The sequence below is a fragment of the Corvus kubaryi genome, unplaced genomic scaffold, assembly GCF_017639235.1.
Source record: "Corvus kubaryi isolate FWS band 111438036 unplaced genomic scaffold, C.kubaryi_AGA036_p1.0 37354, whole genome shotgun sequence".
NCBI lineage: Eukaryota > Metazoa > Chordata > Aves > Passeriformes > Corvidae > Corvus > Corvus kubaryi.
In genome coordinates this window covers 3,992,508-4,010,090 of record NW_024581116.1, presented here as the reverse complement: position 1 = coordinate 4,010,090, position 17,583 = coordinate 3,992,508, and the positions used below count along the sequence as shown (strand labels likewise).

At 48.1% G+C, this 17,583-nt stretch overlaps 1 protein-coding gene across 3 annotated transcripts in view; it reads left to right on the top strand.

Annotated features, from left to right (window-relative positions):
• Positions 1-16,579, top strand: part of TNFRSF21 (TNF receptor superfamily member 21) — a 35,763-nt gene extending 19,184 nt beyond the window's left edge. For 2 of the 3 annotated variants that reach the window (XM_042032841.1, XM_042032842.1), the window contains exons 4-7: positions 4,123-4,388; positions 11,472-11,525; positions 14,051-14,270; positions 15,147-16,579. In XM_042032841.1, coding sequence (XP_041888775.1) covers positions 4,123-4,388; positions 11,472-11,525; positions 14,051-14,270; positions 15,147-15,376 — 770 coding nt within the window. In that variant the 3' untranslated portion in view covers positions 15,377-16,579. The remainder of the gene's footprint in view (positions 1-4,122; positions 4,389-11,471; positions 11,526-14,050; positions 14,271-15,146) is intronic. The other variant, XM_042032843.1, reaches the window with a different exon arrangement.
• Positions 16,580-17,583: the final 1,004 nt, after the last annotated feature.

Here is a 17,583-nt window from a genome sequence, read left to right as displayed (position 1 = left end):
ACAAGCATTACCATTTTATTTTAGTGTGAGCAGTAATACTTGGTGGCATGCAGCCGCAGCTTGTCATGTAATGGGTTTAATCTTATTTTTTAAGAACAGAGGGAGCAGTGTTTTTCTTACTGACTGGAGCCAAATCTGCACTCTCGACTGCGTCTCTTCATATCTCTCTGGGGTTTTGTTTGCACAATATTGTAGTGGATGTAGTGAACATATGGGCCTTAAATTCATTTAATAGTTGCAAGAAAATGAGTTTAAGGTTCTTATAGTATTAAGGTAGACATTTCCAAATTCATTTTTAATGGAACATTTGTTCTCCAAAGATTATTACGCGCCATTAAGTCCTCTGCTGCCTGGTGTGTTCTCGTGCCCTGGGATGTTATTGCCAAGGAATATAAACATGTTTATGGGCCCAATTTATTGAATGGTGAGATTAAGTATACTAAACTTGAAAATGTCAGTAGGAGCATGAGCGCTTTGTCATAAATCCTGAGCGAGAACATTTGGACATAAATGTCGTGCTGCCGCATAAAACCGGTGCAAATCAAGCTGCGAGCAGCTGCAAACTTCTCTCACCAGTACAGCAGTTGTAAACACTGGGATTTGTCAGCATTAAATACGTACATGGGACCAGGTAGTATATGGGTTTTTCCTTTTCTGGGCTGACTAGATGTGCCACACAGGGGTCATAAACCAGCAGATTATGTTTTAATCCTTCTGTGTGTTTGGTGTGCGTGGGAGTGGGTGTGGGCAAGGCTCCGACCCAGCCATAACTCATTGTCTCACTGCAGGGCAGCACTGGCAGGGGGACCTGGTGCTGCTCATTTGATGTGTGTGTGTGTGTACATAAAAAATAGGCAGCATTCTCTCTCTCTCTGTGGGTGTATATATCAACCTAGCAAAAAATAATTGCTGAATATGAGAGTAAAGAAGCTCTGCAAGATTTATACAGTGAGATAATGACTTAAATACTCTCTATATATACCTATATATATCTCTGTAACTTGCATAAGTTGTTATCTATATATATATCTATATATGGATATATACAGTACCAGACATGCTCATCCCTCTCTGCATTGCTGTCATTACCTTGGTGCACAAGCCTTGCAGAGCTTTTTCTGCCCTTGTATTCACAGATTTTTACTTTTTTTTAATCTCCTGGACTGAGTGATAAAATCAAACAGTGCTGCATAAATCTGGCATTTTGCTGCTTTTATGCTAAAAGCACTTGGATTTGCTGCTTTAAAGGACCTGACTTGAAACCCGAGTTGTCTTTTGGGCTTCTTAACAACCCAGGAATGTGATATCAGAAGGCACAAGGGCCTGGCTACCAGCGTGGTCTGGGCTGCCTGTCCTGGACAGCCAACCTGGATGCAAACTCATGGATGGAGAGGAATTTGGGATTTGCCTGGAAGCACACAGCTCAGTCCCTTGAGCTGAGGGCCACTGGGTTTTCATCTGAGTAATGGGAAGCATTAACAAAACCAGGCTTAATTCCTGCTACACTGTCATAGTGCGATGGGTACCAGCATCTAATGATCTGAGTCACATTAATAACTCCCGAATAAACCCCAATAGCAGGTTCACAGCCTTTTCTCCATAGTTAGAACCAAGCCCTGTGGTTGGCTTGGGTTTTTTTGGGTGGGCTGCATCCCCCATGCTGGGCAGGTGCGCCAAGGTTTTATGGTAGGAGAAGTCCTGGCTCTCACAACTCCATGTGAGATGGTACAAGCACGTGTCTGTAAACAGCTGGGGAGGGAGGTGTGGTGGTTGTGGTGGGAGGAGGGTGGGGAAGTACCAAATGTGGTTTGCACTTTGGTGTTCCTGATTTAGAGCAGGTTTAGCACTGTCTGTGGATGCTCCAAGAACTGTGGGCTCATGGCTGTGTTATCTAGTTTGGAAGTGAAAACTAAAGTGTATATATAGCAGATTTGATAAGCTTTCCTTAAGTGAGAAGAGGTTTGGTCAAAAATATCTTAGTGAAGCTTTATATGTTTTTATATACTTCTTTTTATATAAGCATATATACATATATATGTAAAATACCTATGTTATATGTAGAGATATACAGAAGTATGAATAATATATACACAGATATACACAAACACATATAAAAATATATCAGGCTGAATAGATACTTTATACGTGTGTGTATATTGTATTGGGTTTGTATGGTCAGGTTTTGGTAGCAGGGGGCTACAGGGGTGGCTTCTCTGAGAAGCTTCCAGAAGCTTCCCCCATGTCCAAGAGAGCCAATGCTAGCCAGCTCCAGGATGGGCCCGCCACTGTCCAAGGCTGAGCCCATCAGGGAGGGTGGGAGTGCCTCTGGGACAAAAGATTTAAAAAGAGGAGCAAAAAAACCTGTTCACTTCAGCCAGTAGAGAGAGGAGTGAGAACATGTGAGAGCAGCAGCTCTGCAGACACCAGGGTCAGTGAAAAAGGAGGGGGAGAGAGGAAGCCACGTGGGAGCAGGTTTGCTGGCAGGACCTGTGGATGGGAGCCATGCTGGAGCAAGGGAAGAGTGTGAGGATTCCTCCCTCTGAGGAGAAGGGAGCAGCAGAGACAATGTGTGATGGACTGACCACAAATCCCATTTTCCGTCCCCCTGCACTGCTGAGGGGAGGAGGGAAAGAATTCAGGAGTGAAGTTAAACCTGGGAAAAAAGGAGAGGTGGGTGGAAAGGGATTTAGTTTTTACTTCTCCTTACCCTATTCTGCTTTGATTAGCAAAAAGTCAAACTGATTTCCCCAGGCTGAGTCTGGTTTGCTAATGAAAGTCACTGGTGAGGGATCTCTCCCTACCTGTTTCTCAACCCATGAGTCTTTTGTTATATTTTGTTACATTTTCTGTCCCCTTCCTAGCTGAGGAGGGCAGGTATAGAACAGCTTTGGTGGGCACCTGGTGTCTAGACCATACACATATATGTACACATATCTTTATAAAATATTTATGTAATACGTAGTGAGATATAAAGATGTGTACCATATATCCGTGTGTATATACACATGCACATATATAAAAAAGGATATCTATATCAGTCTGTATAATTTTTATAGGTTTTTTTTGTGCGTATACATTTTGCTGTATCAGAGCTGTGAACTGAAGGTGCAGTTGGAAGGGTTGAGCTAAACTGCATTAGAAATTGTTAACTTTTAGGCCAGCTGGAAAGACCCTGACTATGATATTCTTCTGTAAGCAGCTATTTTTGCTGTTGTGCCTGCAGAGGGAAAGAGAAGTGCTCCCTGTAGCCACAGGGGAAACCCAAGGTGTGGTTATCTCTCTGGAAAAAGTGAGTTTCTCTTTGCGGCTCACTGATGCTGACCCTTCATGTTGCTGTTTGAAGCAGGGTGTTGCTCAGCTTGATAAAACGGGGTTAATTAGTTATTTTGGAGGAGATACAGCTTTATTTGAATCTTTAACTCCTGACCTGTAGGAGGCTCAAGGATAAGTGTGCTGTTTGCATTGCTCCCTGACCTACACAGAGAAAACCCTCACTGTCTTGAGCCAGGATGTCTCAAATGCTTTTCTGGGGGAAACTGCCTTTTTGCTCTCTGGTTTCCTACCAGATCTTCCATTCACCCAGTGCTCACCTGGTGCAGTGTCTCCCACCCCATGACTGAGTCATCCCACCAGTCTGCACTGGAAATGGCTCTGATTGCAATCCTAGCTGCTTGTTATGGAAATACTCATCTTTATAGAGGTGCTTTGGTGACTCACCTCCTAATCCAGCTCTTTTTCAAGGCAGTGGCTTCGATGCAGGCATGTGGGTGAGCCTGTGCTCTTCTGCCCTGTTCCTGCAGCTGTGTGGTAGATGAGTACCCAGGGTCTTCCTGTGCTGAAGAGTGCAGGAAATTTTACAGTTAAATTATTGATTTTAGAGTGTGGTGGATTAACTGATGGGGTCTGTCACCCTTTACATGCATAGCAGCTGTTGACCATGTTATGAGTGCTGCTTCTCTGCAACCTGGACTCATCAAGGTCTTAAAATAATCATAACAACAACAAAATCTCAAAGACCTACCCAAAAAAAGCAAAGTGTGGCCATTTGGGGATGAGAGAAGCTTTGCTAGAGCTGATGTCTGCAGACCTCCCTGCCTCACCTGTGGTTTCTCTGCCCCACAGGCATCGACATCCTCAAGCTGGTGGCAGCCCAGGTGGGGAGCCAGTGGAAGGACATTTACCAGTTCCTGTGCAACGCCAGCGAGCGGGAGGTGGCGGCTTTCTCCAACGGCTACGCGGCCGACCACGAGCGCGCCTACGCCGCCCTGCAGCACTGGACCATCCGCGGGCCCGAGGCCAGCCTGGCCCAGCTCATCAGCGCGCTCCGCCAGCACCGCCGCAACGACGTGGTGGAGAAGATCCGCGGCCTCATGGAGGACACCACGCCGGTAACGCCGGGCTGGGCTTTGGTGCAGGTCACACCCTGCGAGATGTGGTGGGATGGGATGCAGTTGTGGCCTCGAGTGCAGCTCATGGCCAAGTAGCTCCCTCTCTTCAGGGGTTTATGTTGAAGTTGTGCATTGCTTTTGAGCGAGGCTTTGCCAAGGTTTGCCTCAAATCTCAGTCAATATTCTGATGAGCTCTAGAGTCCTATGTGCTTTGCACATACTGTTGAAGATCACCAGGAGGATCTGTACCTGAGCGCTTTGTGCCAGGGACATGGAGGAAAATGCATCCCTCTTTAAACTTGCTCTCAAATGCTGTGGATTTGTGAGAAGGGCCAAGTATCCTTGAGCACTAAGTATTGCTTCCTCCAAGATGGTGACTGGTGGCATGGGGGAGGCCATGCATGCAGTCTTGCAAAGTTGTTCTTCTTTGGCACTTCTGGCCTTAAAACAAAACTGTCCCATATTTCGGGAGAATAAATAAATTGCTGCAGAAAGTTCTGCAGTAGGTTCTTGGCCAGGTGTAAGACATAGGGAGGTGCTTCAGTGACCTTTGCAGATTGTTTTGGCCACTGCTGCCTTACTTGTTTCAGTTTTTGGCTCTGATAACTCGGTGGACTCCTAGAAGTGTTTGAAAGGTGATGAGTGGGGCTTTTTCTGAACGTAGAAGCCAATGGGACAAGATACAGATGGAGGTGGGGGTGGCTGAGGCACAGCTCTTCCCCCTAAACTGGTTGGTGAAACATTTCCCATTGTCTTAGCAGTGACCCAGACCCAAAGAGGAGTAGGTGGGTGCTTGCAGACCTCTCTGGGCTCTTGGTGGGGACCTGGCAAGGTGGACCTTCACTTAGAGGAGAGCTTACGAAGCAGAGCGTTTGTCAGGGCAGGGGATTCCCAAATCCTGCTTTGACCATCACAAACTTTCCCCTATACATGGGACTGTGATCCCTTCACTGTGTTGCGTATCTTAAATTACTTTGTTTGATCCCTTCACTGTGTCACATAAATTATTTTGTTTAGTGTATGAAACACCTTGTTCCCTTGTGACTATTGTGTGAAATCAGAAGTTGGGATGTGTTGGCAGGAGCCCTGGGCTTGTGTTTCCAAGACCCTGAGTCAGTTGTGTGCCGAGCTTCCTGCCCACATCTTGGATAGGCTGGCTTTGCCAGCTGCCTGATCTCTCCTGCTCAGTTGCTGGTTTTTACCTTTCACCTCCCAGTAGCTAAGCAGCATGTGGCCTTCTCATTGATGGAAAAAATATAATTAAAAACCCAAGACAAAGCTATGTTTAGGGAGAGAAGAGAGGGAGAGAAAATTGCCATTTTGCACATGTGAATTAAAGTTCCTGGCATGTGCAGTGTCCCAGAAGGACATGTTGTCCTCTTGCTCTCCTGGAGCAGGTGGTAACCTCTGTCCTTGTAGTTACTGCTTTGACTTTGAATACTGTGACAAAGCTCTGGGCAAGGACATTTGATAAAACACAGGGCTTGTTCCTCAGCACGACGCATAATTGCATAATTAACAGACTTGGGCTGTGCAGTGCTGAATGCCCCTGGCTCTTTTGGCCAAGACCATCAGGTTGTGCTTATCAAACAGCACAGAAATGCAGGTGGTGGCTCCAGGAGCAGGGTTTATGGGGTGACTTGTCTGAGTGGAGGACTCCCAATGATGCAGTAACCACAAGCTGTGCCCATAACTCTGATGCAGATGCTCCAGAGAATGAGCAAACCCAAATCTCAGGGATAACTGTATGCAAGTCTCCTGAATTTCCCAACCAGCTTTCCTGTGTCTCTTTGTTTTTTAAAACAGTGTGTTGTCTTCTCCAGTATCCAGCATGCACACCTGGATCCTTGGGTGGTTCCCCATCAGTTTCACTTGTTTTTCTAGAAATGGGTAAAACTGAGTTGTTGATCTTTTGAGCAGGTGTCTCGAGTCCACATAAGAAATTTGGCTTATTTCAGCAAAGGAGCTGTTTTTTAACAAATTCACCTGAAGTAAAGAAATTCAGCCAAATTAAATTTAATGAAGAAATAGATTTTATTCCGCAGCTGAAAGATCGGTCACACAGAAAGCCACGATGGGAAAAAGGTCAGCCCCGAGCCCGGGATCGGAGCTGGGTGAACACAGATCTGACCTCTCTATCGTGTCAGATCCCCAAGTTCACAAATGTTGCTTGGCTGGTTCCTTCTTACGCAGTTCTTGGGCAGAGTCCGAATTAATTCTATTCTTCTCTCAGTTTAGCATATTCATGATGTTTTCTTGTCCCGAAGTTGGACTGCACAAAGCGTTTCCTGGGTCTGATGAATTGTCCATCTTGGATGATGAATGGTCCATCTCTGATTCCTGGAACAGTTATTCTTAGTTCCCGGAATGGGATACTCCTTTAACGACTCCGAGATGTTAATCAGTTTCATCAGGTGTGGTGTTAATAGCTCCAAATAAGGTCTACCTCCACCCCGAGATAGATTCTTTCGTATGCTGATTAGTTCCTGGCCATATTGTCTTCTCTGCTGCTGCCAAGGCTTGCGAAATTTTCTCAGTCCCCGGCCTGGGGTTTGGGCTTAGGCGTTTTATTTGTACAATTAATATATACATTTATGTACACAAGCACGAATTACCAATTTCATTTATAACACACCCAAGCTATCACATCCTCTTTCCCTATTCATCTGATTGGGCTTTTTCAGATGAGGATCCCTCATGATCAACCTTAGGAGTTGGACATTCCCCTGCCCTTGAGATTGTGGAGCTGTGTGTGGGCTGTCACAGCCTGGCAGCAGCCCAGGGTACAGATACAGCACGACAGCACACTGTGTTTCTGTGAGGTGCTACCTACTGGAACCTGTCTGCCTCTTCTCCCTCAGCTGGCTCCTGCACTGTTGATGTGGGTGGTGATACAATGGCCCTGCAGCGGATGCGGGAGGCAGCTTGTGCATGGGAGACCAAATCCCCAGAGAATTGTGCTGGTGGCTCATCATCATCACAGCAGCCCAGGAAGCCTAAGAGCTCAATGCCAAGAGCAGGCATGGAGGTCGATCTTCGGGAGTTTTCTTAATCTGCTGGTTGGAAAGCCTTTAATTAGCACTAATCGAGGTTTGACTCTGGGTGATTGGTCTATCCAAACGCAGACAAATTGTGGCAGTTTCTCTCTGCACCAAAGTGGTTTGATCCAGAGGAGCAGGTCACCCTGTTGGTGGTGAGTGGGTCTGTGCTCTCCAGCCCTGCAGAAGGAGTCTTTCAAAAAAACCCAAAACCCAGCAAAAAAGAATAAAAGAGGTTTTGGTGCTGTGGAGGGAGTGAGGACTCTCATAAGCAATGCAAATGCACGCATCCTCCCTGCAGCTGTTGCCCAGAGAGGTTGTGGATGTCTCATCCCTGGAAGTGTTCAAGGCCAAGTTGGAGAGGGCTTGGAGCAACCTGGTCCAGGGGAAGGTGTCCCTGTCTTATGTCAGGGGGTTGGAACAAGATGAGCTCTAAGATCCCTTCCAACCCAAACCATTTTGTGAGTCCAAGTAATAGCATGATGCCCTTAGGGTGACTGGAGCCGACAGCAAGTCTCCAAGGCATGCTGATGTGTCCTACATGAGCCCAGGAGGGATGGATGCAGGAGGGCTATGCTGTCTGGGATGCCTTTGGCTCTGCCCAGCATCCCTGGGTGCAAAATGGAGTTTCCCTATCTCTCCCCATGATCCGTATGTCATAAGAAAGCACTGACATCTGCAAGTCATGGGTAAAAATTGTTACTGAACGCTGTAGCTCTCAGATGGCAAATTAGTACCCTAAACACATCCCATCCCACCCACTATTGCATCCTTGTCCTAAATCCTTTATCTGGTGTCTGCCTTCATCTTGTAAAACCTGTGGAGGCAAAGCTGCTCTCTCCTGTAGTGCCCGGTTCCTTTGGCAGCCTTTTGTGCTCCCAAATCCAAATATTTACAACCCCGGATAGGAATAGAGGAATTACTGGGAGTCTCTGGAGCATTACGGCACGAGGCAGGAACATTTTCCTTCAGGTGAAGAAAAGCTCTGCTGCAGACTTGCCTGCTTTTTTAGCTGTGGGAGATTATGCTGGTTTTGCATGGCGCTGGATGAATTTAGGTTAAACTGGGATTAGCCCTCTGAATCATTTTGCTTGGGGTTTTTTGGAGCTGAGCCAGAAAATACAGCAAGTGCAGAAGCTGTGGGAAGGTTTTTGGAGATGCATTTAGCTCACAGGGCTCCTGTTAAAGCCTGTCCCTAGCATGTTTGTTGGACTCAAGGTTTGCAAAATCTGTCCCCTCGCAGGCAGGTTTGCCAGGCAGCAGCAAGCCTAGGCACTACTTAGCAAGCATAGGCACATCGCAAACTAGTGGTGCTGACAACAAAAGTAGGAGGAAGAGAGGGGAAGAAGGGAGAGGTTTCTACCCCTGCCATCCCAGAAAACTTCAGTTCTCCATTTTGGGGGTTAAAATCAGAAAAAAACCAGTATCCACTAGGTAATGAGATTTTTTTTTGTGGTGCATAACAGCATTTTGCAGCTACCAAGGCGCTCTGCACTCACCTGGGGTGGCCTGGGGTGGAGCTGGCACAGCCAGGCCGTATTGGCTCCCCTGAGTTTCCTGCTGTGAGCAGTGCTTTAAGCTCTTATCGTTTTATTTATGGCTCTGCTGGCCTCGGCTGAATTATTTCAGGGGCTGGATGGAAGGAAGCAAACAGCCTCTCTCAGGGCATTCAGCAGCGCAGCCTCAGCAAAGCTGAAAGAAAGCACAAAACATGAATAAGGGAGATGGTGAAAGTGGAGAGGGAGAGGCTGCAGCCCCGAGCCCAGCAACGTTTAATTTTGTGGCTAATTTCATGCTGCAGATAATCCTATGAGTCAGCAGATGTGTCAGACCTGGGGCTGGTGCAAGGTTAAGATGTGGGGTTTTGGGGTATTACAGAGGAGAAGAGGATGTGAAAGCAACCCCGTGTCCACGCACGTGGCTGTGGCAGTGCCTTGTGGCTCCGTTTCTTGCTCTTTCACAGGTCAGAACCCTGAGAGGGGGGAGTCAAGAGGCTGGAGCAGCATTCCTCAGACCTGGCCCCTGTCAGCTCCAACCCATCCCCTTCACTTCCTCTTCTGGCAGTGCAGGACTGGGCTGGGCCCAGTAATTAGGAATTAAGTTTGTGCTGCGTTCACGTGTCAGCAGTGGAGTGAGGGTAAAGCGGTTGGATGGATTTCCTAGCCGGAGGGGGCTGCGGTCTGAGGGCTGGGAAGTGCCCAGGCAGCCAGAAAAATAATAAAATTGCTTTCTGGATTTGCATCAGGTTTCACTTGAGGCCCAAAGTTGTAGGGTGAAGTGGCCAGAGCCCTGTGGAAGGCGTAGGGCTGGTTGGATTTTGCTGGAGTGGGCATTGCTCCAGGTTTGCTCTAAGCCATGACTTAATTTTCAGCAGACTGAGGTTGGGTTTGAACTATGCCGGGGAACGTGCAATAAACAAAATGTAATCATTCATAAAGTAATGCAAAGAGAAACAATGTAAACTTTATATATGCAAGATACTTGAGGTTTCCCTGCTGTGGTGGCCACATCTCCTGGGGTCTCTGTGTTTGCAGTGTAATGGGTTTGGGAGCACAAGAGGAAACTAGAAGATGGTTTCTTCTACTAGTCAAACTCAGTATCGACTAACTCAGACTGTAATTGGGTTTGGAAACTCCTCATCAGGGCTTCGTCACCTCTTCATTATGGTTTGAGTTAAAGAGTGAGTGGGCAAATCCATAGAAAGGGCTCTCCTGGACTCTGCTTGGAGAAGCACTCAGCCCACAGACAGCCAGGGCAGGGCTTGCTGGGGAAGAGCTACTTCCTCTGTGGGTGGCTGGAGTTTTGGTTGTGGCATCTAACCCCCCCCCCCCAGAGCCAGCATTTCCCATCCCGAGTTGTGTGAGGCTTGACTTGAGTAGCTCGTCCCCAGGGCTGCATGGTGGTGAGGGAGGAGGCTCCACCACAGAGGTGGCTCAAGCATTCTGAAACCACACAGGTGAGGTGAAGGGCACAGAGAGAAAATTTGGACTTTCCCACCGCAGCATCCTCTGGCCTTCCCATCCTGGCAGAGGACATGCCTCCTGCTCTGCAGTACCACACACCATCACTGCCCCTCTCTGACACCTCTGTGAGAGCTCATGACCCTGCCAGTGGTGTCCCAAACACCCTGTGCACCATGAAGCTCCTGATCCAAAGGGATCCTCCCTATGCCTGTGGGGTTCACAGCAAAAGCATCCCACACCAGCACCACTCTGTGCCTGGAGCATCACCTGTGCTGGGCTGCTGCCCAGCCCACCCTGCTTCACGTGCCGGGGTTTTTCTTCCTGCATTCCCTATGGAAGCATCACAGACCTGGGAATAAGGGCTGGTGTCAGCCGAGTGTCATCTTCTGGCAGGGAATCTGGGAAGTGGCTGCCTCGGTTCTAAATTTATCCCCCCCACATCCCGGAGGGTGCACAGCCACCCTCAGCAGCAGCCAACCTGCCACTCGCTTTTGTTCCCGCCTGGTTGCGGCAGGAGGAATTGCTGGGAAGCATCGCCTGAGGGAAGGGTGTTTTTTAGTGCTTACTGCTGCTCCTTCCTAATATTAGCACAGCAGCTGCAGTTTCTGTTTGTCTGAGCTGAGCTTTTATTGCAGTACTGTAAAACGGAGGCAGCAAATGGGACCAACCCATTCAAACAGAGCTGCTGAGAGCAGCTGTGAAAGAAAACAAAGCCAAGCCTATGTCTTCTCCTGCCCCCATCCCCTTTTGCCCCCTTTTCTTCCTTGTAGGAAGGACCTTCAGACACCCTGAGCTGCCTAGAGCACCTTCCCAACATTGGGATCCAAGAGGATGCTGGTGCTTGAACCGCAGTCTAAAGGGCTGCAAGTACACAGGAGCTTTTAGGATTTTTTAATTAATATTTTTTTGTCATTGAAAATCTCTTGATGCAGTGCTCAAAAAACAAACAAAACTTAAAAAAAATACCTGGCAGAGCACCCCTGATGGTTGTAGGAGGCTGCTGATATGACAAAGCCACTGCAGTGCCTTTGGTTTCCATTCTGGACTGCATCTAACAGCGTCCCCCGTGTCTCTCTGTGCAGGTGCAGATGCAGCCCCAGTGGCAAGTGCAGGAGCCCAGCAACGAGGATGTAAAGGTGAGAAATCCCATGGCTCTGGAAAGGCAAAAGGGTTGCAAGAGGGTTTCTTGTGGGCTTTTTTCCCAGCCAGAGCTTGGTTTCACTCAATCACCACCGTTCACAAAAATAGGAATGGCCAAGATGGTTTCAAGGCAGTGAGTCATAGGCTGTGAATAGTGTGTTTTTACACCTATTCCGCAGGCTTCACCTCCCAGCAACCTTTTGCATTCCCTGGTCTTTCAAAGCCCTGATTCCCAGTTGATTTCTTCCCGTGGTTTAAACATTAACACGCATCCAAGCATTCTGTTTGCTTTGCCTCAAGCTTGCAACTGTTCAGCTATTTGGAAAGCTTTGGGCTCCCGGGGGGGCTGCAATCAAATAACCTCGGGTGATTTTGTCTTTCCTAGCGTGTTTTAGCAGCTGTTTAATTAAACTCGAAATGAGTTGGTTCTGGGAGGACAGAGCTGGGGCAGCTGTCAGCTCCCTGCCCTCCCTTGGCCAATTGCTGCTCAGTCATCAGGCTCTTTTTTGTGAATTGGTTAGGTGGGTTTGTGGTTGGATATTAGGTAGATGAGCTGCACAAGGGAAAACTAACCCCTAAAGCCTGTGTTATTTTAAAAGGGCATATCAGAGCATATTACAATTTGGAAAGTGGCCAGCTGCTGTACTGGTCCTTCCCTTGATATTCTCCCTTAATGGCCATAGCTGATTCTCCATGATGACCTGTACTGGAAAGGGAGTTTCAGAGGAGAAGGCAGATTCTTTTAATTAAAAATTAAAGCTGACTTTTATTTTTAACATGCCTATTGCATCATGCACTGAGCTAGAACAAATCCTCCCCTGTTTATTTTCAATGAGTGGAGAAAAAAAAACCCTTTTATTCTACCAGGAACAGGCTTCAATGTTAATTTAATGTGAACTAATGGGCGCCCCAGCAGACATGTGATTTGTGGGTGGCGAATTCCTTGACACGGATGAGGAATGTTCAGGCACATCCATGCTGGCGTGGAGGTGGCTCAGCAGCTCCCTTTCCCACAGCCTTTAATCCCAATTTTGCATTTTATTCCTGGGTTGTAGGCAAAAGCCTGTTAGGAATAGCCTGATCTTTCCTCTATACAAGGAGAAAACAGGGTTGTGAAATGCTGTTGGGAGAGGGAATTGCATGTGGACAGGGCTTGCAGTTCTTTTCCCTGGCAGGTCAAGCAGGGACACAGGGTTTGGGAAAAAGGTTAAATATTGGATGGCCCTTAAAGCAACCTGGTTAGAGGGACCTGGTGACCTGCAGAGGTGCCCAAGCTGCTAGCCAGGGATGTGAGGATGCTGGCCCAGGCGACTCATCTCTGCAGGGAACAGGAAGTAGAAATGCTCTGCTTGAGATTTGCACCCTGAGGGGAATGTTGAGAGATAGAGGAGGATAGATAATGTTGGCTGCTGCCATGGAAGTAGGGAGGAGTTTCAAGAAGAAACATGCAGAGCACAGTCAAATTAGGAGGCAGGTTCACACCAGCACCCAAATAATAGAATCATAGAATTGTTAAGGTTGGAAATGACATTTAAGATCATCAAGTCAAATCCTTAACCCAGCACTGCCAAGTCCACCACTAAACCATGTCCCCAACGGCCACATCCACATGTTTTTTTAATGCCTCCAGTGATGGTGATTTCACCACTTCCCTGGACAGCCTGTTGCAATTCCTGACCACTCTTTTGGTGAATAAATTTTTCCTAATACCCAGTCTAAACCTCCCCTGGCACAACTATTTCATCTTGTCCTGTCACTTGTCAAATGGTGCTGCTTCCCAGCAGTGCTTTCTGCTCCTGATGTCTTTGAAGCTGTGGAGCTGAACGTTTGCCCTTGGCTCACATTAGGACAGGAAAAAGCAAAGGCACTTGGGTGACACTGTGGTCAGTGCCAGCTCCTGCCTGTCCTTCCTTGCTCTGAAGTTGGAGTCTGGTGGGGTGGACTTCTCCATCAGGCTTTAATGGAGTGCTCCCAGGAGCAAGGGTGACATGGGGCAAACAAATCATTAATTTGAAGTGTAGCTGATCAGTGGAGCTGGTCAGAGCCATATGCTGCACTGGAGATCCCTGAAGGATCTCACAGCCCCTCACCCTGCTGCCTTGGCACTGGTTTGAGCTATCGAGCCAGGCTGTGCCTTGCTTTTAGCAAACAATAGGTGTGGAGCAGGTTTTGGGCATCATCACCTCTTGCCCCAAGAGCTGTGCTTTATGATTTAATAAACTGAGTCTGAGAAGAAAAACCAAGCTAAAATGCTCTGCCGTGGTTGCATGTGCCATGCTGGTGCAGTGGTTGCTGCTACCAGGTGTGGGTTGTGTTACCCCTCCTGCCTGATGTGCCAAATGCCAGTGCTGATGCCCACCCTGGGTCATCTCCTGGGCCTGTTCTGGGCCAGCAGAACGGGTCACCTCTTGCTGAGGGTGGGCTGGGGTGTTTTGAAAGCCAGGGTGCAGGTGGGTTTGGGCGTTACTCATTGTGTAGCGTCCCCCCACGTTGATTTTCCCTCTCTCTCCTCCCCCCACAGCTGGAAGGTGACAAGCTGGCGCTGCCGGTGAGCCCCAGCCCCGTGAGCCCCGCGCCCACGCCCAGCCCCAAGCCCCCCGAGGCGGCTGTGCTCACCGTGGAGCCCTCTCCTTCAGAGAAGAAATGCTTCTTTGTCGATGAAGCCGAGCCTCTCCTGCGCTGCGACTCCACCTCCAGCGGCTCCTCCGCGCTCAGCCGGACGGGCTCTTTTATTACCAAAGGTATCAAAACCAACCCAGGGTGGAGTGGGAGGACAGAAGGGACACCATGGCATGTCCCATATGGTCAGCACACGTGGTAGAGCTGCCCAACACACAGTATCATTAAAGTAAATAATTGGGAAAACTGGCTCTCCAGGATACACTTATCACATCCTCATTCCAGACCAGAATATCCTGTTAGCAAAGATGATAAAGATTTGAGACAGAAAAACATCTTTAAAGGCTTTTAACTCTTTGAAGTTCTGCCAGGGAAGTTCTGGCATCCCTGGGTGTTTGGGGGGTGTTTTTCCTGACTTTGGGCTCTCATGTTTGCCTGTGCATTTCTGCATGAGATGAAACCAGAGAATGTAATTCCCAGACTGATTTCTGTTTGGTTTTTTAAATTTTTTTTTTCACTCTTGGTCATCTTTGCTGCAGGTGTAAAGTACCGTTAGTCACCCTCCTTTATTTTAGGGGCTTTAATTTACTGTATTTAACTTGTTGCATTTAATCACCTTTTAACTTCTGATGAAGGTGAAACACTGCACTCAGTCAATCTACCACGTTTATACTTGGGTGCAAAAATAAAGCTGACCCAATGAAAACAACTTGAAAGAGCAGAATTCAGTTTTTTTGGCTCCCCTCCTGCCCTCACTTTTCCGAATTGGCCATTCAGCATTTACAAGTGCTGTGTTTGCTCTTGCAGGATCCTGGCAGGATCTTGCAGGATCCTCTTCTCCCCTCCCCATCACTTGTCACCCTCCACCTTTTCCCTCAGTTCTCCTTGTGGCATGTCCCTCTCCAGAGGTGGCACCAGGGGATGGACTGAGGAGAAAAAGCCCTGGTTAGCAGAGGTTTCTTGAGGAATTTCTTGACCAATCCCCTTTCCTCCTTCAGAAAAGAAGGACACCGTCCTGCGCCAGGTGCGCTTGGACCCGTGCGACCTGCAGCCCATCTTTGACGACATGCTGCACATCCTCAACCCCGAGGAGCTCCACGTGATCGAGGAGATCCCGCAGGCCGAAGACAAGCTGGACAGGCTATTTGAGATCGCTGGAGTCAAGAGCCAGGAAGCCAGCCAGACCCTCCTGGACTCTGTCTATAGCCACCTTCCCGACTTACTGTAGGCACTGGGTCACCGCACGCTCTCCGAATATCTGCTAGAGCTAGCTTGGCACTCGTTAAGATGACCAACAATACGCAGGCAGGATTTGTTGTAGAATATACGGCCAGTATTTACGTTGAGGTGTCCTTGGTTTTTGGAGAGGGTGCAGTTTGCCAGCATTGCACCCCTCCACAGTAACTCTATCGCTCAGTCCAAGTCTTTGCACCCTCTGCCCCCTCCCTGAGCCTCTCTTCTCCTTGTTCTCATTCCAGTCAGATCAGCCGATGCACTTTAAAAAAAAAGAAAACAAACAAAAAAATCCAAAATTGCAGTTAATGAACTAAAAGACCATGAATTTGGTGTAATCTAACACATCAAATTGGGGATTGCTCTGTAACCCCCTTCCTCTGTCAAAGCTGTCGCTCGGAGTGACCATCTCCCACCACCTCCCTTCACCTCGGGGCAGTAAATGGCAAAAACACGCAAAAAACCCACCCCAATTGTTGCTGGTTACTGTCTCTTAATGCAGCTAAGCTTCCCACCCGAGCTGACTTTTTTTTTTAATGTACTCTTGTTTGTCTCATATCCATTGCTGAGATTTTACTAGCACAGTTATTTATTGTATGGTTTTCACCCGGACAACGTATCATGCTCCTAATACGCTACAGCAGAAGCGCTTAAACCGCAAGGAAAAGGGTCAAGCCCCACCAACCTTTGAGGCAGTGGAAAGGTCCTTTGCCTCCAGTCGAATGTAAGGAGTTATCCTGCCTTGCCATCTGTGGGAATGGTGGGGCCCCCAAGGGAGCCTGGACGTGGGGAGGCGAAGGCCGCCGGTGGTCCCGCTCTCCTCGTGCTGTAAGACTTAAACCAAGCTATGCTTTTACACTCGTGTCTCTTGTTTTTTATACAGACGTGGCTGGTAAGTTCTCCAAAGACCTTCTATGGTCTCAATAGTCTCTTCAAATCACACTTCACTTTTTATTAAAAGAGGTCGGGGGTGGGGGGGTGTGGGGGACAAAAAGCTGCATCGTAAGAAGTCTGTCTGATTATATTTGCAATTATTATGCTCCCGTAACGAACAGTCTGTACTACGCTCAATTTGAAGAAATAATGGTATGAGGGTGGCATGAGCTGCCCCGTGGGAAGGGGTGGGAGTGGGGGAAGAGGGGAAAATTGCCTTCCGGTGTACTAATTTATTAATAAATACTAGGTGTTTGTTACTTGACACGATTCTGTGTTAACCTCCTTAACAGCTGCCTCTGCTCAGGGACACTTGGGTGGGGCAGGGGCTTGCTTGGGGTGCCTGTGGTGGTGAGGGAGATTTTTGAGTGTGGGGGTCATGGGGAGGTAGCTCTGAGGCCAAAATATGGTTGCTTTCTGTTGGCAGCACTGCCTTGAGTCCCCACGGTTGCTACTGGAGCTCCCTGCAGGTCCCTGCGCTGATCAGGGTCGGGGCCCTGTGTTAATCCCCATAGCAGTGACAGATCAGATGGCTGATGGAGCTTCCAGGGTTAGTTTTTGCAAGCTCTCAAAGGCTTTGCAGGCATTTTGGGGAGGCTGAAGTATTAATTTTCCAGGAGGCAGCTGCTGTGCTGAGTCACTCCTGAGCGAAGGTCTTGCAGTCACAGCGTTTCTGCTGCTGTTACATTACCCGTGTCCTTAAAGTCTGCACTTCCAAATAACTCATCCCTTGTTATTCTGTCTACAAATTGAATCCATAATGGCACAAACACTTCTGGTTTATAAGACTGTCATCTTGTTTACTTGGCTCCAGCATCTTTTCTGTTACCGAGGGTTCTGTGTTTTCCTTCTGGCTGTCACTGGAAAGTGCTGGTGCAGGACTATACATAGGTACACGATTAAAGCTTTTCAACACATGCACAGATGAAATACAGTATCACATAGCAAGAGCCTTTATTGGGAGCTCTGGGGTGGAGTTCTCCCTTGGTGTTAGCTCTTGCTGCCTGCAGTTCTGAGGTGGAGCCCAGTATCGGCCTATTAGCAAGAGGTGGTAGGAGCAGTGGTGGTTGATCCACCTGGGCAAGAATTGATAAGGGGAGGGAGGGTGTGTAATTCTGGGGTCAATCAATAGTTGTCTTTAAATTAACCTTAGCAGGTTCTTGGAGCAAGTCCAGCTGGGAAATTGGGAATTGTTCTTTACGGTGGTCCAGGTTCTCCCAGGTAAACGCATGGGTTGTAAGCACTACAGCCATCATGCCGCCCTCCCAG